Genomic DNA, 26,411 nt, shown 5'->3' with positions numbered 1-26,411 from the left:
ATACCTTGACTTTTCAGCCTGATGTGTCACCTCAGGCCTATGACCGGCACTAGACACTACATTTTCATCAATGAAGACACTCTGCTTTATCTCATCCAACTGCAATGAATCCCTGCAGTCACATTAGAAGTTGTGTGTGTGATCTATGTGCAACAGATTATCAGCTTTTTACTCAGTAGCATGGACTTTTTGTGCAAGAATGTGTTCCTCTGCTGCCTAGCACTGCACAGCTCAAACTGCATTGATGTTGTTCTCAGCGGCCTATGCTCCTGGCTTGAGCTCCTCTTTGAAATCAGGTGAGATGATGAGCAAGACTGGCAGTTTATTTATCCCCAGTAAAACCAGATACTCTCAGAAGCACCCTCCTGAGCCAGCAGATGCCAGTGCGTAAATTTAAGTTCCGTTTCTCCCCATGTCCCCTGAGTGAGCATAGGGTGGCTGATTCCACTTATTTTTAAACGTTCATCTTTCCAAGTTAACAACAGCATGGTCCTGCCCCACCTTCCAAACACAGGCACCTTACTGAGTTGCTGCTGCACACCAGCTCTTGGACAGCCCAGTTCTCCAAAGTATGTGGAAGCAGGCAAACACCCCAAGGTAAATAAATTCCCTTTGCCTTGTGCACTTTACCAGAATTGTTTTCTTGTGTTACTTTCACTGTCCTCTTCATAGTTTAATGGCTGGAATTGGAGCTGGAGTTACAGAACTGGGGAAAAGCTAGCTGGGGCCCATGATTTTGGTAAAGTGTTTTAATAGTAACAGTCTTCTAGCAGGAGTGTGGCTGAGAGGAACTAAGCTGAATTCCTGAGTGCAACTTGCCCCTCTGCAGTCGCACTGCCTCTGCTCTGCAAGCAAAAAGGGTCAGTCTGTTTAGTTCTGTTCTGCTCTCATCATCTTGGGTTCCTCACTTAAGCCATGATCCTTTGCAGCCAAGATAACCTCTGATCTGCTGGCAAACTGCTGCACTGAAGTAGGGTTGCTGGGGAGCGTTTGCTCAGCCGAGGCTTGCGGCACTGGGCAGTTGGGCACAGTCTATGGATTTGCCTGCAGTTTGCACACGACTTTCCCTGCCTCAAGTCAGTTACACACAGGTCGTATCTCACACAGCAACCACGGACACCTGAAAACATGTTTGAGCTACTGCACCAGCTAACTGTACCCAAAGGATCTTCACCTGACCCTAGTGACAGGGCATATCTGAAGAGCTTTAGTAATGCCCTGTGCTCGCTTTTTGAGGTGGGAGGCCAGGCACAAAGTGTAGTTGCCTCACATCTAGCTCGACCTGCCCCATGCTGAGGAACCTGCCAAAGCAAAGTGGCAGCAGGTCAAGGGGAAGAATCCTGGCCTCAGAGGAGCACAGTAGGAAACCTTTGTCACTAGGACTCGGGGCTCTAAAGGGTAATTATTCCTTAGGGGGATGAAAGAGGTAAACCATTCTTGGCTTCCTCCTCTGAAGTACTGAAGTTGTTTTGCAATCCCAGGACAATTTTTAGAAAACTTAACACACAAATAGGCTTTATGATCTGAAATAATTTGACACAGAGTGAATTAAAAGTTTACTTTAATTTTGAACCATTTCATAACTGCATTTTTCTCATGAAGCATCTGTATCACAGCAGGCTACAATAACTTTGGGATAAAAGGCAACTGGTAAACTGTCCAATACAAGGTTCCAAATAAACAGTTCTTACTGGCCCCTACCCAGACATATCCCAGATAAAGTTTTTGATCAAAAACATGAAATAGATCCACCTGCTTATTTTAAGCATATTAAAAAGGAAACTAATTGGACCATTTCTATTTGTCTAGTTTTTTATACAAAAAGGCTACACAATGTTACACTTTATTCAGAATACAGTTAGAGCGATTATGAATTAGTGTTCTACACCTTTACTCAATCCTTAAAAATTAGAAACTGCTGTAGCATATTCACTATAACTTAATACTACGAGAGACTTAAAAAAAAAACCTAACAACAATTACTGCAAAAAGAAAGGCTACTTCCAAAGCAAGCAAGGTCAGTACCATTACAGAGATTTAAAAAAAATAATAAATTTTTAACAAGCAAGGCTAGGGTTTGATAAATTCCATCTTGCAATTCATTCTTGTGCATTCTTTGTTTCTTGAATCACTCCCAAAATCCATTTGTATTATTACTCCTCGACCAAAAAGGACCAGAACAAAAAGTTTACTTCAATTGTTCCCATAGGAAACTCAGCTTGGTTAGTGTGTCAGGCACTTTCTGAGATACTAGCCCACCCCTCGAGCCCTCTCAGCAACTCTACAGGCCAATCAATGCAAGTTCATTCAGATGATACAGCTGCAAAGAGAAAAAAAAAGGTGTCAGTGCTCCTGAGTGAAGGGCTGTTCTCACATACTGTAAGACTGCGTGAAGCCAGTGCACAAGACATTACAGTTAATTACTTCCACACTTCACGGCAGAAGTCAGTTTGGAGTGTACTGATTGTGTTTCCAGAGTGTTTATTCACTGTTCTGGCACACTGGGACCCAATTGAGCCAATCCCTCCCTGCCAACCAAGTCCTCAGTCCAGTCATCTGGTTTTCTCTTTTTGTTTTGTTTTGAAATTCAAGGTTGGAGCTTCTTACCTAAAGGATGATTTACAGGTCAGTATCGAACCAGGCCAACTGATTACTGTCACCTGGAGGCAGCCCATCCATAAGGTCCTGGGCATGGCCAAGATCTGGCAGACCATCAACTGGGTAGTCAGCACCAGGGTGGTGGCCACCCATTTCATGTTCCATCATAGGGTCCATACCCAAGGCATCCTGACCGTATCCGCCAGAGTGGAAAGAACGGTAGCTAGGATCTAAGAAAGTTAAAGGTGGCAGAGGGAAAAAAAGCATAATGTTAACAGATGTTAGATGCATCAGAAGCTGCAAGTATCAGTGTGTGAGAAGATCTTTGTAGCCATCTAATTTTTTTTTCTAGTTCAGCCAAGTTCAAAACAATCTGCTGCCTGCCCTTAATGGCTGTTTCATTGTTCGAAACAGCTTTTCAGTACGATTCTGCAGACAAAGCACACTGCAGTCAGAAGCACGAGCAGATTCCAGCCAAGCCATTAGTCTGCACAATCAACACTGCTAAAATTCAACAATACTGCAGCAAAACCAGGCTCCAAGACTGGCCTTGCTTCTGAAAGACTCGTCAAAAATAGCTTAGAATCCTTAGGGATAGGCTTGTGTTCAAGTCTATAGACACTTAAGAGACTAATACATTCAATACCAGCTTTTGTTTTAAAGAAAAACTGCACTATTGGAATTGTCAAGTACATGTGTAAAGACTTTAAAAGATTTCTGGAAACAACAACTCCATGGGAGGCTCTCCCACAAAGATTCAGACAAGAGACACCAGTTTTGCACGTTCATACAGCTCCCATTTCAGTGCTGCCAGTGGTGCTGCAAAAACTGGTTATTTGAACTGGCAGTTCCCCATCTGCCTGGCAGTTTGCAATATCCTGCTGAAGAGTAATTCACTCTTTGCTCATTTGCAGTTCTCCTTTAAAATCTATGACTTGACTTCATCCAACTTAAGTTTAGTCAAGGGGAACAGAGGAGACATACCATCTGGGCGGTATCCAAGAGGCTCTCCCTGGGCACCAATATCAAGTCCAAGATCTGCTGTCTAGAGGTACACAAAAAGTTACAGAACAGTTTTAATGTCAGGTCTTCGGGACAGTACTAGTAATTCTGAGTTTAAAAAGTATTGAAGCTTGCCCCAGATCCCTTTCTAGCAGCTCTTCTGCAGTGAGCACTGCAGCACAGTACTTGTGTGAACAGGAAATCCAAGCATCTGTATCCAATATATAAAAGACAGATTTAGGCACAGGAATCCCTAGATCACTGGAAAGAGAGTTCTCTTCGGGTACAAAAAAGATGGGGCAGGAACACTCCGCCTCAGGCACACCTGCCCAGCTCCTGCAAGTCAGCTGTTCAGAGATTCCTGAGCCAGCAATACAGTGGTTTGAGTTCTCAAGGGAACTCCTCCAGCTTGTCCGAGAAACAGAAGTAATTGCCTGTCTGTCCCGCAATTGCATAACTCCAATCTCAGAGATGTGTAATTTTAGCTTTTCTTTTTTTCACATTGCTGTGGTAGATACATATTTTAGGAAAACAGAAAGGTAAGCACCAGAATAGTACAAATCAAGGGCTACTGTCCTTTATTTAGTAAATACATACAAGGTAAGACAAACTAGGCTCCTGAATCTTAAGAATCTGAGGGAAGACAGAGACAGTGTGAAACTTCCCTTCTATCCCACAATGTTTTCAGTCTCAATTCACTGTGTAGCCCTTTAAGCCTTAAAAAAGGCAACATGTGATCACCAGCCTGCAAATATGTTAAAGTCTGGAAGGAGAACACAAGTTGCATCCCCACCCCAAGATTATTAGTCCCATATAATTTGTTTGATAGAAGCCTCAAAGGGTATTTTTATGTTTATGCTTCTCTTGTATCACTCATGCACTCAGAATTCATTAGGTTCTGACAAGTAGCACAGAGATGTACAAAGTTCTTCTATACAGCTTTGCACACTAATGAATATAATGAGAAATATAAAGTTCAGCAGCAATAGAGAATGCTTCCTCTCTGCAAAGGAAAAAGCAGCTCTAAGGCTGCTTGCCACAGGGTTTACTGAACCAGAACATGTAGAGAGAGAGCAAAGAAGGTACAGCCATATATAAAGCTGAACCTGTATCACTGTTGGCATCTACACTGCACTACTGGAAGGAGGTAGGACTTGGGGAAGCCAGGTGTCCCAAAGGAAGCATTAATACAAAGACACAACTCACCTCATTCCAAGCCATTGGCTCAGTCCGAAAGAGAGAGCTTGTCAATTCAACTGAAAGTCGCTTTTTATAGTCTTGTGGTTTGTCCTCAGACATTCTGAACAGCACTGCAGCTGCATACGTTGCTGTTGAAAGTGGGAGTGATTTTAGGAGATGTAGAATCTTCTACCAACTTCTCTAATACAAGTATGAAACCTGTATTTTAAGTTCACTTACCAACACCCTCATTCCTAGAATGAAGCAGTTCTGTTAAAGGGGCAGTTGCACCTTCAGCTTCAATTGCTTCAGCTGCTTCCTTGTCTTGAGCCAGTTCACAGAGTACACCTGCAGCTACTCTCTGGATATTCTCAATGGGAGAGTACAACAACTGCAACCAAAACACAAGTGTTTCTTTAGCATTTCTACTTGAAACAAGTTCTTCAGGACAATCTGACTTCGTAATTCTACCAAGGAAGCATAAGAACATTTTACTAGTTTTTCTAGTACCCACTGTAGCATTTTCCTGAGCTCTTGCTTACCTGCACAAATAGTGGAATGGTATTTAGACCCCTGATTACGATTCGATTATGAACATCACGTGCAAGAATATGCAGGGCTCCAGTGCAGCCCTCAACAATTTCTTCCATACGCACCCCTTCCTAGTTAGGGAAAGAAAAGACACTTTTTGAAGTTGAGATATTGCATGCTACATTCTAAAATGATTGTCAAGAAGTTTATCACCCTATAAACAAATCCACCAAACTCATCCCTCACACACACCCTCTTCCCCCAACAGGTTTCATATCCACTGTCTATTGCTGGCCTTCAAACTTAACATCCCTGCTAGGAGTCAGCCCAGTTTATCCAACTAAATTCAGTAACTGCAGAAATCTCAGTGGAACTTTTCCCAGTGTTCTTGTTTCTATTTCAGTTCATTATAAACTTCATGTCTGACAACACTGGCTTTTTTTTCCCCAAGCTGGATTAGTTTGGCAATTTACTGTTTGAAACAGTAATTATTGGAAACAAAGAGGCCCCCTCCTGCCTCTGCAAGTATTAACTACACTCCTGTACTAATAGGTACTGCTTCCATTTTCCCATGCTAAGGCAACCTCCCCTTTTTTAGTGTGCTTAATAGGGCAAAAAGGAGACGAATCTTGCCACACTGACCTGGAACCTAAACAAGTAACAGGTATGAAGCTTGTGTAACTTCTCAGTAGTGTTACATCTTTAAGCACTCTTGAAAATACACAATAAGCTGTGATCGCATTCTTAAACCTGTACTTTTAAGAATGATGAGGCAGTTCTGGTTTCCTGGTAGAGAACTACTTCCCTTGCCAGAGGAGGCAAGACCAGTATTACTGTGATCTTCAGCATTCAGAATTAAATACTCAAGAGTTTCTTAGTAAACTAAGATTTTGACAGTCTTGTTTATTTAAGAAAAACTTCAGGTCTGCCACAACATAATTATCAGCACACTAAGAGAATAACATGACCTAGAGCAGGTGATAAGACAACAGACCAAACAATACATGGCTGTATTTCTCAATACACTGAGAAATGAGGAGTTGGAGAGACAAGCTTTATAAGTAACTTCAGTTAGTGGTGGCCACTTACCACGAACTGCTGCTGTGTTCCACCCATTGAAGTGCGTCGCTGGGTATCTTGATGTGCTCTAACCAACAACTGAACTAGCCTTGGAATAGCACCTTGCTCACGCAGCGGGGCGTGGTTTGCAGGGCAGAGCGCGAGGTTGCGGATCAAGCCAACAGTAGCCTGCAGTGAAGGGAGGGGGTGGGGAACAGAAGAGCATGAGGGGTGTGCTTGCTGATAGCCATTTCTTCTTTTAGCTGATCCCAAATGCTTGCATCTCTAACAGGAAACTCTAGGCTGCTCACTTGAAGCAACTTCCCCATCAGACCAATTACATTCCCTAACACCTTTGAAACAAAAGTATTTTTCATGGCTAAGGTCACCTTAAAAAACCACTAGTTTTCAGGGCTGAAAGCTGTTAACTATTATTTACCTTGATCAAAGGCCAGTGTGATGGTGGGTGCAACAGTTTAACCACCACTGGGAGTCCGTAATGGAGACGTACTGCGTTTTGAGCCATCTCAGCTTCTTGATGTCTGCTGGTGAGGTGACGGAGCGCGCAAATAGCAGGTTCTGTGATGTCTTCCCTGTCCCCAGCCCGAAGAACCGTGCGCACGAGAGCTTCAATGCCGCCAACCTGGCACACCATCATCTTGTTCTTGTAGTTGTTGCAGGTAAGGTTAGAAAGGATGCCAGCAGCACAAGTCACGACATTAATATCATCTGATCCTAGAAGCTGAACAAGAGTTCCTAGAAGGCCTTCCATTCCCTCCTGCAAAAAAACAAAAACAAACAAAACTTAGTCTCTCTCCTCTTCCACAACATTGGCTTTTGATCCTGATGCCTCAGAAGAACTGTTTACCTGCTTTGTTGCAGCATCTGACAGATTTCTCAGAGTCCAGAGACAGTTCTGGACAAGACGCTGGCTTGGATCTGTGAGGTGGAGTCCCAAAGCTTGCATCCCACCTAGAACACGGTAGAGATTTGACACCATTACTCACTCATCTTGTGAAGTCAGGTCCTTCTCTTCCTTAAAGTCTGAGTGCATATCTCACAAGCTTCTGGATCTTTCTTGGCATTAGTGTCATAATATGGCTAGGCCCTAACCCTTTATCACATAGAATAAAACCCCCAAGATTCTTTTTGTGAATGTGTGCAGATTCTAAGGAGACCATTCTGACAATGCTCAGTCACTAAGCCATCCAGCTAAAAACACAGCAGGCTTACTTAAAACAGACTGCCATTTACACTTCTGTATACTAAGGGACTCCAAAACTAGTTATGGAGTGAAGGACCAATCCAAGTTCAATTTTTGATGCTGGCAGCTTCTGTTCTTGCATGGAATGTACTGATGCTGCAGTACCACATCGATTTTTAAGTTATCATGGGTAAAAATTACTTACCAGCTTCAACAATAGCAGGTTTGTTGCTGGAGCAGACTGACAACACCTTCAGCACTCTACTTGTGGTCCACAATAGTTTCTCATAAGTATAGGTCCTCATTATGTTTACTAGAGCCTGGGGTCCACCACTTGCCAGAATAATCAGCTGAAAGCAAAAATCACATGTATCTTTCACTACCTGAGCATTCCAGTAGGCAGTAACTGTTGCTGGCTTACACCCATCACCAGTTTCAGATGTCTAAAAAAATGTTCACATCTGCTGGTCAGGTCTGTAAGTTTTGGTGTCTCACTAGAAGCATGACTGCATTTCTGCAAAATAATTCCTGCATCCCTCACCTCTTGCAAGATCAGGACTGGCTGGCAAAAGGCCTACATGGCTGAAGACTCAGAACAAGGAAGAGAGTACACAGGAACTGTTCCGACCATTTGCAGCAAGCTTGCTTATTTTAAGTGCTTCAACAGCAGACGCACCTACCTTACTTTCTTGGTTGCCATAGGCTAAAATCTGAAGACAGTCCGTTGTGATGGCCAAGAATTTGACATTTGTCTTGTTCAGCAAGGCAACCATTTTCTGCAGCCCACCAGCTAGACGGACAGCCATTTTGGCTCCTTCCTGATGTAACAGGAGATTGTGAAGAGTTGTTATGGCATAGAACAGCACAGAGTCCACTGGGGACCTGCAGAAGGAAAAAACCTCATGAGTACCTGCACCTACCAGTACCAACTGAAAATACAAGTACTGTCTTAGTAGTCCACATACCCCAGCATTTTAACCAAAGCAGGGATGCCTCCTGATTTGAAGATTGCCAACAAGCCTTCACGGTGATGTGAGAGGTTGTGTAGTGTGCCTGCAGTACAACGGGCTGTCTCCACATCATTTGTGTTCTGCATGGTACGTACGATAGCAGACACCATCTGAGGAGATCTCATAATAGCATGGCGAGACGCTTCCTTCTTGGATAACTGATGAACCATAACTGCAGCCTTGTTCACCACCACCTAGAGAAATATTTCAAGAAAGCTTTTAGTTCTAAGGTCATTCAAGAAGTCCCACAAGCAAGATACACTGAGACAAAGAAAATGCTTACCTGGTCCTCATCATTTAACAGTTTGGTCAGTTCTGGGATTGCACGAGTTGCAAGTTCAGCATCATCTTGGTAGTTTATCAAATTAACAACAGCATGTTTTAACATCTGGGATGGCTCAGCCAGGCGTTGCACATTAGTTGGATGAGCAGCATCAAATTGTGTGGATGGGATTTGCATTCCTTCATCCAGTGTTTCAGGGAACATAGCTGCACGCACTCTCTGAGCTCTAGTCATTGCATACTGGCCATCAATATCTGAAAAACAAGGTAAGTTGTTACTTCAGACTAGGTGCTTATCCTCTAGACTGGTAATAATTCACTATTAAGGTTTCTGCATTCTTAAGCTGCATCTCTAAGCAAACCAGTGGAACAGGAAAGGCCTTACCAGCAACTTGCTCCTGGGTGAAGGATTGAGAGAACCCCTGCTCCCACTCATACAGGACTTGTGTTGTGTCCACATCTTCCTCTTCAGGATTTCCCTTGCCACTCAAGGAAGGAGCAGTTGTTGTGGCACCAGAATGGATACCAGAGTCCAGATATGATTGTTGCTGCCAATGACTGACTGCTGCTTTTCTGTCTGGCTCCATTGCCATATCCAACTCCATCAAGTCAGCTGTAAGAAATAATTGTTAAGCAATTAAGTTTAGTTCAATTACTCCAGCATGTATTAATCCTTCAAGAGATTACACCAATTTTCAACAAAAATAAACTGTTATAAAACAACTACTCTGATCCAGCAGAGGTAGCCCTGCAAGTGAGACAGCAGTTTTAAACTGTGGCTTTATGTCGAATCAATGCAGACATCTGTAAACCCAACTAACAGGCTGAGCAATTACTGCTGTTGTCTTAGTCTACTGCTTAAAGGTTCCCTTTCTGTGATTATGTACTCAGCTGTACACTTAAGGGACCCAAAATGCTTATGATGACAAACTTGTTGGCAGTTTTGAATTCCACTGTAAGGTATTAATTACTGTAGTAAAGCAGACATTATTCAATCCAAGTGACTTAAAAAAATTTAAAAAAGGGAGTAAGGAGACAGTTAAGCTGCACCTTATTAGAACAGCTAGATTCTAATAACAGAAATTATGATGCATTATATACCTTGGGTAGCCATATTCCTTGTTGTGCTCCCAGAGCTCTTTCCTGCTACCTTTCAGAGATCCTAAAAAAGAGCAAGGTTAGAACTTTTTAAACACTAGTCAGAGCTAGTAAGACAGGATTTTGTATTAGAGCAGTATAATTGCAAACTAAGAATTCACACTTGCCATTTCATTCCTACAGTGAGTATATTTAAATGCTAATTAGCGGGCCCCCATGGACAAAGACAAAGAAGAATTGAGATGTATCACCTACACTTTTTCTGGCAGACTATAAGACATATTCTCCTCTTGAAGCTACAAGAGAATTGAAGACTGAGGATGACTGAGCCATTTTTTACTTCTCTATCCTTGCATAAAATGAAGTCCAGACATTAAATTCTACAGATTGGACATACCATGAAGAAAGACAAGGGCTAAGCATCAGACTTCCTCATTTTCCTCAAAAACAGCTATTCATAAGGTACTAGCAAAACTATTTGATATAGGGCTACAACATGGATTTTCGAGGGGAAAGCTGAAATGACCATTTAAGGCAAGGTGCTATTATTTCAGTGATACAAAGACTATCTGAAGAGTTATAACTGAACCTCCTCCTCTACTCCATTCCCATACCACAATAAGAAATGTTTCTTCCTACACAAAATACTCTTCTCCTTGAAGTTCAACTAAAAATTCAACCAGCCTTATAAACAAGTGATCTCCTTTAGTTGCATGCATTAAGTCACCACACTTTTGTGTGTGCAGAAATCCAAGATAACTGGGGACAGGAGGCTGAAATATGATCAAATGCCCTATCAAAATCTTCAGTATGCACCTTCATTTGATATCACCAAGCAGTACAAATTTATGTACCATAGATCTGTAGCTGTCTCTTCACTAACCTAGAAAGAGAAATTTGAAGCTACAGCTTCACAAGGGGTCACTAACAGCTTTAGAAATTTTATTTCTCTTGCTCCCCTTCCCCCCCCCCACTCCTACCTCCCAAGTCCAACACTGTCTTCAGCACAGACACAGAGCTGGTGACAGCCTATTCTGGGAGCCAGCCAAGCAGAAACATTTGTAGTGGGAACTACTGCGGTGAGCAAAACCATCTCTTCCAGCAATCAGCTTTTAATGTGCCATTAGGTATAGGGGCTATGCTGATCAAAACACTCCTAGACAATGAAGTAAAGGCAAGCCACTAATCTCTTTAAAGGACTAGCTTGCAGTACTGTGTCAGAAGAACAAAGTCCATTTGACGTATTTGTTTGAAGATAGATTTCCCAGTTTAGGAGTTTCCTTCAGGAGTTTAGAAAATTACAATTAAACAGAAGACAGGCCTGCAGTTTTAAGAGTCTCACAGAATAGGTTAGGCAATTCTGAGGCAAGCTTATATTTCACTGTCTCTGAGCCAGCTGCAGGATATTCCAGCAGCTCCTGAGCAAACTCGTTACTTTGCTGTAAAAATGCCAATGCTATTTGTCCTGACTCTGCACTCCCACAACTTTTGGCAGCAACCCTTCCCCGGCTCTTTTAAAATGGACAGCAGATCTGCATCTGCAACAGATAAGCAGCATTGATCTCGTTTAAGACATAACACAACATATAATAAGTACCCTGCTATGAATGCTTAGGTCCCTAAACCAGTCCTACTCCACAGCCTAGAAGAGACTGGTCAACTCATATTACCCACAAACTGCATGCAGGATGTACTTATCATACAACTAGTTTTATCCAGTCCCTTGAACACTAGTCTTCCAACGTGCTGTTAAGAGTTTGGGAGTAGCAGTGGTAATGGGAAGGAAAAAACAAAGTCTTATTGTCAGTCTGCCATTAATACAAAAATTCCTGAGTAGCTAAATTGGAAGGAAGTATCTATACAAAAGCTTGATAGCTCCCTGCAGGTCTTGCATGTTACTTTGTCAGCCACACTAACATTTCCCAAACAGAAAGAAGCAAACAGAATTTGTATCTTTGCTCCCCTTAGTCCTCACTGTAAGTCAGATGTGACATTTCTAACAGAAAACTGGGCAAGATGTAGCTGATACGCAATTTGCAATATGCTTAGCACAAAAAGATCTATTTTTATTTTAGCCCTTCTTGTCTCCTCTTATCAGGAGGCTGCTAATAAAAATGATCACCAGTTTTGAAGTTAGCACACTAGTAGATGAACCAGCCAAGAGCATCAACTATGCTTTAAGATATTTACTACCACCTCAAATTCAAATATGAAATGCGGGGCTTGGGAACAACTTTAATTTCCTCCCACTGTTGAATTCTGCACAATTGAAGGCAGCTGGCCTCCAGCAACTGCACTCTGAAATGGTTGCTTTAATTTCTGCAGCCTGAGGAAACCAGAGTAGCTGTACCATTTGGTACAATCCACAGGATCAGACTAGCCACTGTACTGCAACACTGTTTCAAAAAAGCTGAAGAATGTCTACAAAATAGCAATGAAGAACACCAAATTAAGTGTTCACAACTGCATGATCAGTCAAGATACTCAAGTCTTCAAAATGCTAACCTTAGATCAGCCTGCTAGCGGCACCTGAAAGTTTCTAACATCCTCATCTGCATTTGTACACTTGTAACCTCCCCAGCAATTCCAGGTAGTGTGGCTTTTTAAATTATTATTATTATTATTTATTATTATTATTATTATTATTTAGATAGGAAATTGGTTTTAATCTTGAAGAGTTCAAAATAACTGCAGACTAAAGGCAGCCAGGGAAAAGGGGTGTGGTGTTCTGTTTGTTTTCAGGGTTTCTGTAACTGAACTGTATGTGTGTAATTCTCCCATATTTTTCTTCCCATTCCCATTTTACAAGTGAGTCCATTTTAAACCAAGTCCTGACAAGCTGCTGACTTGTCTTCCCAGGTGTCACTGACAAGGTTAACCGCTATGCTCACAAAGGGAGCAAAAAACCCAAGCTAGGTAGAAATGTTTGTGCTGGTAATTTTCCCGACAGAAACTGGATAAATAAATGCAGGGCAAGTGAGGTGGAGGAGGAGTGGAAACAAACAAACCAACCAACCAACCCAAAGTGCTTATAGTCTTCAACCATGCAGCATATATCAGCTTCTTTAACTCAAGCTCCTATTCAAATTTAGTGAAAGACGTAGGAGTGACATTGTCACTCCATTGTCAAGGTCAGTAATACAGATTTCAACCATCAGGAACAGACAGAAGGAACTTGGCATAGTTTACAAACAAACTTTAGCCTAACGGCAAGCTTCTGTAAGCCTCCCTATTTTTAGAAGACCACCTGGTCCTCAGAACTAAAATCTGAATTTTTATAAATGTTCTTATATACAAGCTCATATGGATCTACTGCCAGGAGTTATGGGACAGTTAGCTTCAAAACCTCATCCTCCCCCATGACACTACACGCTTGCTTAACAAGTATGATCAGCTTTAAATGGAGGTTTGTTTGTTGCTTTTGTTTGTTTGAAATATACATTACACTCCTCACATAAGGAGCAATACAAGCTATTACACTAGTATGTATTGTGTATCATCAGTCCCAACCTTACATTTGAATTCTAAAAATCTGAGTGTTCTGCAAGCCTTGCAAGTTTATGAGCTACTAATTTCAAGTTACTACTGAAAAAAAATTCAGGTGTCTTGGTTTTCAAAGGAATGAAAGAGGTAAGTTTTATTCATCATCAAAACACAGGTATTAAATACAGATTTTCGAGAAGTGGAAGCCAAGTCAACAAGCCTATAGCATTTCTCAAATCTGAATAGCAACTCTGAACAGCTTCATTAAAACCTAGATAGATTCTTCTCTTTCTAAAGCAGTTAAATTCCATTAGAACCCAGAGCACAGTGAATTGTTCACTTCTGCTGTGTCTTACAGAGGACAAGAACTACAAGAACAGCCTATCTAAGCAGGGTGAATATCAGCCTGACAGCTACCTGCCTGATGTATCAAGATTACAGTGCATCTGCACCTCTGCTGCAGTTTATCTAAGACTAACCCATTTTAATTGACACGAATGTATTTCATTTGCCTATGAAACAGCTCATATTAACAGCTTGTATTAAACAAAAACGTATCCATCTTCTTTCAAGGTTACTACCTTAACCTTAACAGAATCTCTTAATTAAAAGACTCCATTACACCTGACTGATAAGCAGCTCCCCTTCCTTCCCTTTGTAAAAAGCAAGTCAAACTTAAAAGTCTGCAAGTCTTCCAGCAATCTTTGAGAGCAGCATTTATTAAACCTTGTATGAGAAATTAAGACTGACACATCCAAATCACCATGATCTATTTAAAGCGAACCTGTCTACTGACCACATTTTCATGTATTTCTCTATGCCTCATCTAGGACAGGCCAAGCAACCGCATCTTTAAATTAACCATTGGTGCTGAATGACACACATTCATAGGTAGAACAAGCAGATCTTGATCTTATGACAACCAGAGCAGTTACAAGCACAGGTCATCTACACACAAAGTGAAGTACAAGTGCCACAAGACAGCTTTTCTTCACTTTCTCAGAAGCTATCGAAGCATTCTTTGGATCTAGTTTTATAATTGGTCCTGTTTCAGGCAGCTGCTGGCCAATGATGTTGCCTGTGTATCTGCTTTACAAAGAGTCAGTAGCTAAAATACACTGTCAACATCAGTTCCGCAACTAGTAACACCAGATAACTGCAGCACGCATTCCTGTGACCCAAGAACAGAAATATAAGAACTTAATGTTGCAGAAATTTCCTAATTAACCTTAGTTTTCAAGTCAACATGGGGGAAAGACATTCAATTAGGGATTTTTAAACAAAAAAATTGTTTTCTCTTATCCTGGAAGTTATTCTGTTTTCTCAAAAAGGACTTGGATAGGAGCCAGGAAATCATCTAAGTAAGACAATAGTGATCACGAAAACATCAAAGCAGCTTTTCAGGTATATAAGCTCTTTCAGGCTTGAATGACTGACCTTTCTCCTTAAGCAATTTTTTGTGTAATCCACCCCCACAGCTATAAGCACTCTCACAACAAGGAAGCCTACTTCTACTGCTTTTAGTCTCATGAAGACATGCTGCAACTGAGATAGTCACTTGAATATTCATTAGCAATAGCACTAAACTGATTAACAGGAATCCTAAAAGAAGCAGGTTTTTTTCTTCCTTCAAAGGGGCAAGTCTATAATCAGTTTATACCCACCTACTAACAATTTGGTTTTTTTAAGGAAAAGCCAAAAGTCCTAGATTAGCTGAAGAAAACATGACAAGTACAACTGGAGAGGGAGAAGGGTGAGAAGTTACAGGTTACCTATAAGAACTGATTTATAGATTGCCTATCTGCAGATGAAAACAAAGACACTAATTGTGTAAAATAAATTATCCAGGGTATTTGCCTTCAGTTTCTAACTTAAATTATTCTAGCTTTGGATTAAGAAGGAAGATGATAACTTGAGAAGTTAAAAGGACTGTCATTTGCCTCGTAGGTCTTAATTTAGGAAACTTTCATTTTGTATCTTGGAAGGTTAAACAAGTTCAGGGATTTTTCTCACCAGAAATCACTTTTAATTATTCCTTATGCAAATGGAGATCAAGTCCTCTTCTCCCATATCCTCCCAGATATTCCAAACAATACTGTGATTATTTTTATCTGGTTTCTATTGAGTTCTGTGGTAACATATGGTTTGTAGGTAATTCTGGAGGCCCTTCATGTAATAGATGTTCTGTAAGCTTAGTAAGAAATCCTGCAAGTACAAGTTCAGTGTTCTGTGTCTGATTTGGAAAGCTTGCTGTAGGAATGATAGTTGGGTTTAACAGTTTTTCTACACAATGAACAGAATATGCTTTATTTCAAAGTAGGAACGGGTAACATGCTTGAGGTTCACTCTGTAGACTTTTATTTAAGAAAAATACTCGTACAAAGGATTAAATACAAGTTTTTCATATAATTCCATATACATTCTATATCCACAAAGTACTGAACAGCACTCCCACATTTTGTCTAAAGTAGCAGCATCTGCAGTCCTTACTTTGTAGGAACAGCGGTGTGCAATGAGTGAAGATTATTTTGAAGTCAGTCATATACAAGCATTAGAGGGCCTTGATTATTGTCAAATTAGACACCAGTAGTGACCTCTGGATTAGGAAATTGAATTTTTAAAATCCTTCCTCACACTAGCAGTTTAAGGACCTGAATGGACAAAAAACAATTATGAAACTCCATGAAAACAGGCTCTCAAACAGGGGTTTAAGGATATAAATTATCACAATAAACAAAGCAATGAACCACTTTCCTGTCTCAAATATATATATATGGTTTACCTTATTATCTATAGTAGGAATCAGAATAAAACTTCACAATTTACATATTAATGTCAGGCTTCCCTCAGCTTTCAGATGGCTGATACTTAATACTGGGTAAAAATATCTTGTCACAGGCCATCTGAAGATATCCTAAGAAAATAACTTATGGAATATGTAACACAAAAAGGAAACAAGTCAATCCATGCAAAAAATCCAGTCAAAACAGATGCTGTGTTTTCCCAAGCCTGAAAGAAAAAACACACCATGGTTTTTCACAGCTCTGAAACATTTCTATCTTCTTTCAGCTTCGATGATCAAAACACTCGTCTGTAGCCTTCACTGCCACGGCAGAAAAAACGCCACGGCAAGATAGAGCAGCACTTCTAGATATGTAAGCGCTGTGCTAAAAATGTAGCAACTGCAACTCTTTCAGTAGTTCTGCTGAAAATTAAGAGCTACCAACAGTGACAGGAATCCTAACCCGCATGCACTAACACTTAAGTCCAGCTTACTGTTCCTAGACTACTACAGAACAAACTCATTCATAAACTTTAACTCCCACTAAACTGCTCAGGTCATTTCCTCAAGTGACACTTGCTTAACATTATTCCCTCCAACCACTCAACCACTAAGCGATAAACTCCTGTGATAAACTCAGCATCCTATGTAATCCATCCAGCTCAAATTTATCCAAGCTAGAATACCTCAGACAATGCATTCTGCTGATAACTGCAGGAAAGTAGATTGATGCCTTCCAAAAGCAGTATGTTCCATTTTAGATTTGGCTAATCTGATCACCATAAATTTGACTCTGAACCCAGACCATACAACAGTCTTAAATTGTTCTTTAGATCTCTCAACAGTTAAGACCTGAAAGTCCGTTTCTTCTGTAAAACATAAGGAAATTAAGAAACATGAATAGTAACTGGTTTAACTGACCTTTTTCAAAGGTTAACACGTTGCAACTTCCAAGTTTAAATACCCTTAATACATGCTGAAAGAGGCAATACAGTAGCTCAGATAATCCACAGAATTAAACGTGGAAAAGGGAGTATCTGAAAGCACACAGTTTTCTGCTGCTTCATTTTCATTTAATTATTTCTTTTTTCCTTTCAGGCATTCCAGTTTGCTGTCACATCCAATTGTGCTGGCTTTTCAGCATTTGTCTCCTGCCTTAGAAATTATCTGTATTTTCACTCATCTCCGCAATCTAAGACCAATTAAGAGCACAGAGTAAAGTTTCTATTCACATGCTCATTACCTAAAGCAAGCAGCATGCAAATATTTCTGCTCCTGCTAGTCTTCTCTAGGAAAGTTGATTACAACTGCTTAATAGAACTGAAGTGCAGTCATCTGTGGTAGTCTTGACTAGACTTAAACACTGAGTTAGCTGTATTAAAAGAGGATTTACTCCTAAAAAATCGTCTAATGAAGAAAAGACTAGGGCTACAAGCACAGAAAACAGGTGTCATCTTCAAATCCATGCAGACTTAGGCACACATGGCAGAAGGGAGACCAAGAGGCCACAGGAATTTTACAACACGGGCTCCATTTCTTTGCTTCCTTTAGGACTGGAGAATTAGAGTGTTCCAATACTACAGGACACTCACCTGTTTAGCCTCTCCTTCGTTTCAAAGGAGATAACAGGCTAGTAAACAATCACACCTCTTAGCCAGCTTGCCAAATTATTAACAGTGACAATTAATTAATTTTCAAGTGCGACTGAGACTACAGTGTAAGCACAGTAAGATCCGATTTTTGTTCTGCCCACCTGAAGTACAGAATGCCACCCAGAACGTGGGTAGCACTAATCGATGACTGAAAAACAACTTCAGTCACTGACTGAAAGTTCAGGAGACAAAGTGCATCAGAAAAGGACTTGGTGAGCTTTACACTGCCAGATGGGATACCTTTCAACTGCAGGCATTTGGTGCCTGCTGAAACACAGCGAATTGAGGAACTAACAGCATTTAGGCTCTAATGGCTTGTGTAATTAGTCAGGATCTTCACAGGTACTAAGGTTTAAGTACCCTTTTAAAACAACCCATTAGAAGTTTCAATAAAACAGTTAACGTTGGTTTGAGCCATGGCTGGCCCACAAATACCTGAGATAACCAATCTATAAAATGAGAAGCTGGAGAATTCAGAACAAGCACACCAAGTAAGTTATTAAAAACGGTCATACATTCACCTGGGTACTGATCTGCACGACTAAGATAAGAACTTTCAAACTTCAGAGCCTGCCAAGAAGCTTCCCCCAAAATTAAGCTAAGAGTATCACATAAAGGTTCTCTAATACCTTTGATGCATAGTACTTTACTCTTTAGGACAGCCATTTTAGAGAAGCTTTGGTGGAAATTACATATCGATAGGACACAGAGATGATCAAAAGTACTTTGCAGCAGTTACCTAGCACGATATTTTTTTTAAACTATCAGTGGTGCCCTACAGAATTTTGTTTGAAGCTGGCCAGAGCCTAAGGCCTCCAGAGTCACATGGCTGGGCATACTATACAAAAAAAAAAAGACCACACACCTTTTGCATAGTTCCATACTATTTGCTACTTAAAAGGATGCTTAGACTGTAGTATCTGAAAACTTACAGAACTGGATCTTGCCAGTTCAGAGAAGTTACAATGTTTGGATGCACAGAATAATTATTTTGCCCTTTACCTAGGGAAACATTCTGGAGTTGCAAGATTCCTGCAACACAATCCTTCATCTTCAACATCACTGGCAAGTATACCAACAGCTTCTAAAAAGATCTGCAAACAAAAGTGATCTTCTTAACGAGCTTTCTGCAGCTTTTCTAGGTATTTGTTTGTCCTGTCTAGAAGTCCAGTTGTTTCCAAGAGTTGTAAGAACCAGCTGTGCTCAAGCTGACAGAAATTATCAGGTCACAATTGAAAGTAATGGTTTAAGAGAGGTTTTCACTGGCAAGTATACTGCAACACTAGCAAATCTATCACTTTGTTAGTAGACAAGATTGCCTTCAAGTACCTATATACCTCCTTCTTCACTGTTCAAGAGAAGAGCTAATGAAAATCTTAACATTTAAGATGAGGTGTGAGGAACTGTCAACTACTCATCAAATGTTACATGTTCAGCTTGAGAACAAAAGTAATCTTCTCCACATATTGTACATTACCAATCATTCACAGTATTAAAGGACTGGTATAGCAGTTTCAAGTTTACGAACTTGCATTAAGTTCATAACAAGATTATCAACCCAATTACTCTTGTGTCTTAATTGTTTTGACCAACTAAAGCACCACCAACTCATGCAAGTGACCTCAAAACAGTTACTATGTCACTTCTGTTCATTTCCAATTAGGGTTTCATGCAGCAGTTATGTTTTATTATCTTCATGGCTGGGCAAAACAGCTTAGAAAGCTACCACCTCTTACTTGTGAGAAATAGTTAGGTATCTACATTAGGCACACTCCTGCCTTTCTTCTCAGTTAGGGATGAGCTAGTTTTAAGTTTTAGTTCTGCAGCAGTACCTCACCTAATCAACTTACAATGATTTGCAGCTTTTTGTCCATCTGCCCCTACTTTTACTGAGTAAGATGCCTGTAGCAGAGATGGCAGTAGCCAGGATCAAACATAATTCTTTAGTCTTACCTAGCCATACAAAATAGCTGCCATAAGCAGCATTTAGAGATAACCTATGGGAGCTTAAGACAAACATTATACGATATTTCACATAACACTAATAAAGTTCAGCAACAAACTACTGCCAGCCCTCAAGCTTCCTGTCCACTTCAAGTGTCAAAGAGATACTTAAAGGTTCTGCAGGCATTTAAAATGATCATGTATATCACTAACAAGAAGGCAGGCAGCAACTGTGGTACTGAAGCATCTTTCCCTCCGGTTTGTGTAGAACTTAAAACATTCACTTCCACTGTAATACAGATCTATTTAGCAAACAATCTCCCTTCCAAACCAGTAAGTATCTACCCATAATTTAGTTTCTTCTTAGGCTGCAACTATGTAGCCAGCCCCGAACAAGGATGTTAAATATTAATCTCCATGGTTTAAGAAACCAGCATGATTAGTCATAATTGTACTGACACTAATGAAATACTTACGAATCTGAAAGTGTCTGCCGTTGCTTGTCTGTCAGAACAATTATGTATTTATATTAAGATACACGGACACTCTAAAAAGTACTGTTTAAGCAACAAATATGGTAACAAAGTCTGACACTATTTTTTTTCAACTCACTTTCAAGGAAAACTGACAAAACAACCGTATTTATCAGCACACCTTTAGGATGTTAAGATTTCTGGCCACTGGAGGGCACCTGAATTGTTGCCAGGATAATACAAAACTACTTGCTACAGTTACTGCAGAGTTGGCAAACTTCTCCAATTTATACAAGCCTATTTAGCACAGTAAGTCAGCCTAGAAATGCTAGTTCCAGCAAATATACTTAACAGTGCACACCGTGTATTTGCCAACTCCAGTAATATCCAGCTAGCTCATACTACCTTTTAAAAGCAGCAACCTAGAATATTAGCTTCACTCTTTCAACCTTTGAGTGAATTCATTCCTTAAACAAGGCCACAGAGTTGATTTACTATTAATATGGCAAGTACTTCACTTCTGAAATACTAATCCACTCAGTGTACATTGTTTCCTAAAGCAAAGTGGAACATTAACAAAAAGTTCTTCTGTAATGAAAGCGGTAAAGCAACATCTAAACCCATACTTCCCAAGGCAACAAATACATTTGCTTTCCCATCAAATCAGAGTTAACAGATTAATGAGGGTAGGTTGAGCTACGGGTACACATTTCACCTCCTCACCTTACCCTATCAACTTCATGTTCCACATAGACAGAAATGCCGGAATAAGATTTTCATGGATTTTCTCACTTGCACTTGAAGTTATGCTTCAATGCAAAAAACCTTCTCTGGCTCCTTTCTTCTCAGGAAAGGCAACACAGGCCACACAACACTCGTGTATTAAGACATTACCCTCTTAGGCTAAAACCACAGCAAGTTTTACCTTGGAATCAAGTGTCAGTAATGGATATTAAAAGATAAACACTGTCAGGCTACCTTATGTTGGCAAGTCTAACCGATTCAGTTGGTGCTTAACATCAAAGCACCCCCAAAACAAGCCTTCCAATGCTCAACCAGAAAGTCAGCAATACTGCCTGGCCCATCTGACCAGAATAATCATTTTATCTACAGAGACAAGAAAAATCACATGCAATACTTACTGCCAAGGAATTTGCACAATCTTGCAAAGTTAACGCAGTGCCTTTTTTAAGTTGCCAGTCACCGAGCAAGTCGGGGGGTGGGGGGGGGGACGGGTTCAGAGCTTACAAATGTGTGCTGTGAGGACCCAAGAGCAAGTCTCAACTGCCTGCACAGTTTCTCAAAAAGTTTTATCAGGCTTCGGGAAGTAGATGTTCAAGATAAGCGAGGTCGGTCCTGATTTTCCTGCCACAGTATGCAGCCTACCAGAGCCACAGAACAAGTTTTGCTGCAAGCAACTGCACGATCACCACAAGCCCGGCGCTACCAGCTTTAACTACGAGTTAGAATGAGTGATTTTGATTACTGCTGTATTTGCACACTAGTCTGCCTACTAGACAGTATTTTGCAGAAACATCCTTAACCAGGATTTTCAGACTGCACTTACAAACTTAATTTTATCAGACTGCAGCCTACAATAGCCATGTTTCCTGCCCCGTTCTTGCTACCCCTCAAAATACTGCAGAATTAGCTTAGAAAGCCATTAGTACTAATTTGTTGGCTTTATATCCGAATTGACTTGGAATTGAAGGAATGCGTTCTGAAGAGTTAACATCACCAAAACTCGACTTTTAAGTCATTAAAGATCAACATCTGTTTCAGAAAGAAACCGTATGTCTGAAGGGCAACCAGGCTTCATGGCCAAGATTTGATAAGCCATTTACTAACACACCACACAGGCAAAGCAAAACACTGGTGTTCACAGTGGGCTATGTTATCAAGCAAGAAGCCCAGCCTATTTACTGCTCAGGAAAGAAAAAGGAAACTTGCTTTACTAAGGGTGTAACACAACAATTGAAGAACTGACTTTTTCCATCAAGCTTTGCTTTGTACTATTAAATCCTTGCTTTTAGAAGCTATTGTGCACTGCTTTGTCCTTTCCATCAACATATTTTTACGCATTTCTTCCCTAGACTCTGAAATGATCAGCCATACAGACCAACATGAACATTCCCACGCATATCAGTTTATGCCTCAACAGAAAATATCTGAACTATAGCCAAGCCAACATGGCATTTCTTTAGAACAATCCCAGAATACCAAGATACTTGATATGATTTTATATTGAATGGCTGAATTTAGAGAGCCTTAAAGCCTTGTCTGAACACCTAAGTAGCCTCCTTTTCAACAGTACCAGCCATTAGGCAATTGACATAGTAGTCACATACCTGCAGCTGTCAGCACCTTTTTATTAAAAGTGCAGTATTAACATTAGGTTCCTGGTCTGTCAGTTACTGACATTCACATTATACCTTGCCCCAATAAACACCAGTAGGCTTTGCCCTTTGTGCTGTTTTAAAGCCTCGCAGTAGTACGTATTTGTCATTCAGAAGCAAAATCATAACTGCTAAGTTGCTCTCTGGTGTGTCTGAACTCAGTATCAAGAAAATTCTTTCAGGTAGTTTTCTCCTCTTTGCCTTTACAATAGTTTCGGCACATAAAGATCCTGTTTTACTAAAACCCCTCCTTGATTTCAGCCCATCGACCTCAGCATACCAGCCCAGCCTCTTTCCATTCACCACTTGCATACTTTGGGGGATGGGAGAACCACAGATGTCTGGAATATACAGAGTGTCAGAACAATGGCTGCTCCATAAGAAAGAGATCAAGAAGTAGCTGATTACAAAGATCAACACTGCTATTCCTAAAGTCACAAGTTGCCCATAGTACCTTCAAAGCCTGTCCTTTCTTCCCTGAAGGGACAATCTTCAGTAGAGGTTTTTGGGAAGCGATTCAAAAAGCAGTCCGACGTCCTACCTCAAGTTTTAGCTAGCGAATTTAAGCTTTTGCTAGTTTTAAGAAACCTCGCCGTTTCAGGAGCAGCTATAACCACGCACAAGCGAGAGACGGAGCTCCCCGTGCCACGGGAAACCAGAGCCAAGTACCCTATATCCTACTGGGGGTACCTGCAAGTTGCCTCACGCCCCTCAGACGCGCGTTAGCTCGGGAGGCTGCAGCCCCCGCCGAGCCCCCCAGCCGGCCACGGGGAGCAGCAGGCGTCTCCCCCCGCAGAACGCGAGCCCCCACGCTGCTCAAGTCCTGAAAGTCATTCGCTGCAAGACTCCGGTTAACGTGGGTGTTAAAAACTTAATGCGATTGCTCCCAGCTCCGGGGAGCTCCATTTCGGTGACACCCAGAAGAAGCATAACCTCCCCAGCAAATATGCATGCAACTTAAGACCGAAAACCCACGAGGCAGCAGACTTAAGTTATCTCCCGCTGGCTGCAGCGACCGTGATTAGTTAATTACACTCGGCACAAATAAACCCGTCCCCTACTCTCTTCCCCCTCCTTCCACCACTGGTGGTCTGCAGCCCACCGGCGAGTAAGCACCCTCCTTCCCCCCCCTGTAGAAAAGAAACGTAAGAAGCCACCGAAGTGCTCCGGCCTCGGCTGCCAAGGCGAGCGGGGACCCGCGGCCACCCGACCGGCAGCCTCGCCCCCTCCCGCGGGGAGACCCCAGCAAACCAGCCCCTCGGCCCAGGACGAGCTTCCCAAGAGACACCTCGGGAGCGGCAGCTGCCGCCTCCTACAACCGCGCAGCTGTCCGGACCTCCCCAAACAAGAGCCCTCTCCTCCTTTCCTGCCCGCACCCCCGCCCCCTCCTCCCGCGCCTCTCTCCCAGCCGGGCAGCGCCCCCCGCCCCCCTCCAGCCCCGACCTTCCCGCCTCGGCGCCGGGCACACCCCGGAGCCCCCGACGGCGGCGGGACGCGGCGCCCGCCCCTGCGAGAAGGGAGAGCCCGGCCCGAGCCCGCCCCGAGCCCCCGCGGGAGAAAGCGGCACTAACGTTGCAGGGAGGCGAGAGCGCAGGGTCCCCCCGGGGCTTCGGCTGCTGCTGCTGCCGCCCGGGCGATCCCAGCCCGGTCCGTCTTTCCTTCCTTGTCCTCCCCTCGCCTCGTCCTCGCTCGGCGCTTGGGTGACGGCGGGACCCCCGCCGCTGCCTCCCGGGTGGCGATGGCACGGAGCGGCGGCGTTAGGGTCCTCCCTGCTCCCAGCGCCGCTGCCGCCGCTGCTCCCACCGCCGGGCCGAGCGAGAGGCTTAAAATGGCGTCGCTCGCGAGGAGGCTCTTATAGCGGGCGCCGGGCTGGGCTGTATCCTGCCGCCGGGCCCAGCATTCCACAGGCTCCCGGCGCGGGAGGAGGAGAAGTAGTGCCCGGCTCCCCCGCGCGGAGGGAGACGGCGCGCGGCGACGGAGGGACGCGGCCGGGAGTGGGGGGGGGGGCTGAGGGGAAGGCCGCGGCGGGGGAGGGAGGGAGGGGAGCGGCGGCGTGAGGGGCGGGCGGGCCGCGGGGGGAGGGCGGCGGAGACACCTCGGTGCGGAGGTGGGGAGGGAGGCTGCGAGTTGCCGGCTGGGAGCGGAGTTGCTGCCTGAAGGTGGCGGAGGAGCTGGGGGGAGGGGTGCGTGTGTGTGTGTATGTGGTTAGGCGGGGGTCCCGCTCTGTGTCCGTGGGGGGCCAAAGGCGAGTGCGGCACCTCCCGCCCCTCCCTTTTAATTTGAGTTTCTTGGGGTTGTTTTGTGTTGTTTTGGTTTGTTGTTTTTTTTTTTTTTTTTAAGGCAGGCCACCAAGTGTAATGAAACCCCGTCCTCTTGTCGTTAAGCCCGGGAGACTCCCGGGATCGTGGGAATCGCTCTGGAAGCGTGGGAAGACGGCAGCCCGCCCGGGCTGCTCCCTGGCCCGGTTCGGCCCGGCCCGGCCCGGCCCGTCCGGCGGGGAGGCCGGGGCAGCCCGGGAAGGGAAGGGGGCGGCGGGTCCCGCTCACGTCGGCGGAAACGCGCTCCGCTCTGCCCTTGTAAATATTTGTCGGGAAGCACTCGCCAAGGAAAGTATCTCGTTATGCAATGTATTATTTTAATTTTTTTTTTTTTATGGAAGAAGCGAGCCTCCCCCCACCCCCGCCCCCATCTCCTCCTCGCCTCCCCCCCCCCCACAGGTCTCTTTAGTCAGTCGTAAACACAGGAAAATGTGAATTGCACAAGGTTTTTCGCGGCGTGCGGAGCCTTGTGAGCGGGCGTACGAGCAGCCTGTGCCTCGGCGTGTGCGGGCTTGCACAGCGGAATTGTTCTGCAGACTTTCTGCCTGCGTGTCTCGCCGTGGCAAACTGTTACAAACACATACCGGGGGAGGAAAAAGAAAAAAAAAAATACACGCACGTCCTCCCCTCTACGTGAAACAAGGACCTTATGTATCGACTTGTTCATGTCAAATATCTGTCGCTAGTGAGCGATGGATTTTTGTACCACCCCCCCCCGGTAAAAATTTTCTTTGGCACTAGCGGGTGTTGGGGGCTGAACTCTTGTTCTTGCCCTGGAGGGTTTCGAGCAGCCTCCAGCCTCTGTGTTTCTAGCAACGGGGAGATGTGCAGTTCAGCCGAGGGTCCACCTTTACACCTGGTTTTCCACTGATAGTGCTGTTTTAAATGGGCTCAGAAAGTTACCCTGGTGATTTATTCAGTAACATGTAGTGTTAGACTGAAGGAGCCACTTCCACAGTGCTGCTTGATTTTCGCATCAACTGCTCCTTTTTTTTATTTATTACTGTTTTTATTTTTGTTTTGTTTAATTGATGCTTTTCAAAACAATGGATTTCTCCCTCTGGTGGGGGGGGGAAATGTAGGACTTGCTGCACACAGAAGGCATCCCAACAGGCAGGTGGACCTGGCGTGGGTAGCAGGGGGGTCACAGCCCGATGGGGCAAGTGCAGGGGAAGGGTCCTGAGTCTGCAGGTTAGCTGTCACTATGAAAATGGCTCTGGAATGGGAAGACAGTGATGATAAAAAACAAAACAAAACACACACAGCCTGTTTCTTCCCTGTGTCTCCCGCCGCTGCATGGCACGTAGCAATCATCCATCTGCCAGGCTCCTTGTGCAGTGGGCAACCTCAGGTCTCCATTAGCATGGAAATGAAATGCCACCTGGACAACCCTGAGGTCG

At 43.1% G+C, this 26,411-nt stretch overlaps 1 protein-coding gene across 2 annotated transcripts; it reads right to left on the bottom strand.

Annotated features, from left to right (window-relative positions):
• Positions 1–1,544: 1,544 nt before the first annotated feature.
• Positions 1,545–24,528, bottom strand: CTNNB1 (catenin beta 1). 2 transcript variants are annotated; one of them, XM_051609727.1, is made up of 15 exons: positions 24,265–24,528; positions 9,967–10,027; positions 9,251–9,478; positions 8,867–9,120; positions 8,539–8,777; positions 8,254–8,455; positions 7,779–7,923; positions 7,238–7,341; positions 6,809–7,147; positions 6,400–6,558; positions 5,322–5,441; positions 5,020–5,170; positions 4,807–4,928; positions 3,583–3,643; positions 1,545–2,320 (listed from the first exon to the last, which is right to left on the bottom strand). In XM_051609727.1, exons 2-15 carry the CDS (start codon positions 9,977–9,979, stop codon positions 2,304–2,306), a joined length of 2,154 nt encoding a protein of 717 aa, XP_051465687.1. In that variant the 5' UTR covers positions 9,980–10,027; positions 24,265–24,528; the 3' UTR covers positions 1,545–2,303. The 2 variants fall into 2 exon arrangements, with proteins under 2 accessions (XP_051465687.1, XP_051465686.1); XM_051609726.1 differs by lacking the exon at positions 1,545–2,320 and adding an exon at positions 2,608–2,828.
• Positions 24,529–26,411: the final 1,883 nt, after the last annotated feature.

The sequence above is a fragment of the Apus apus genome, chromosome 2 (assembly GCF_020740795.1).
Source record: "Apus apus isolate bApuApu2 chromosome 2, bApuApu2.pri.cur, whole genome shotgun sequence".
Lineage (NCBI taxonomy): Eukaryota > Metazoa > Chordata > Aves > Apodiformes > Apodidae > Apus > Apus apus.
The sequence above is the reverse complement of the archived record's forward strand: the minus strand, read 5'-3'. Positions and strand labels throughout refer to the sequence as shown.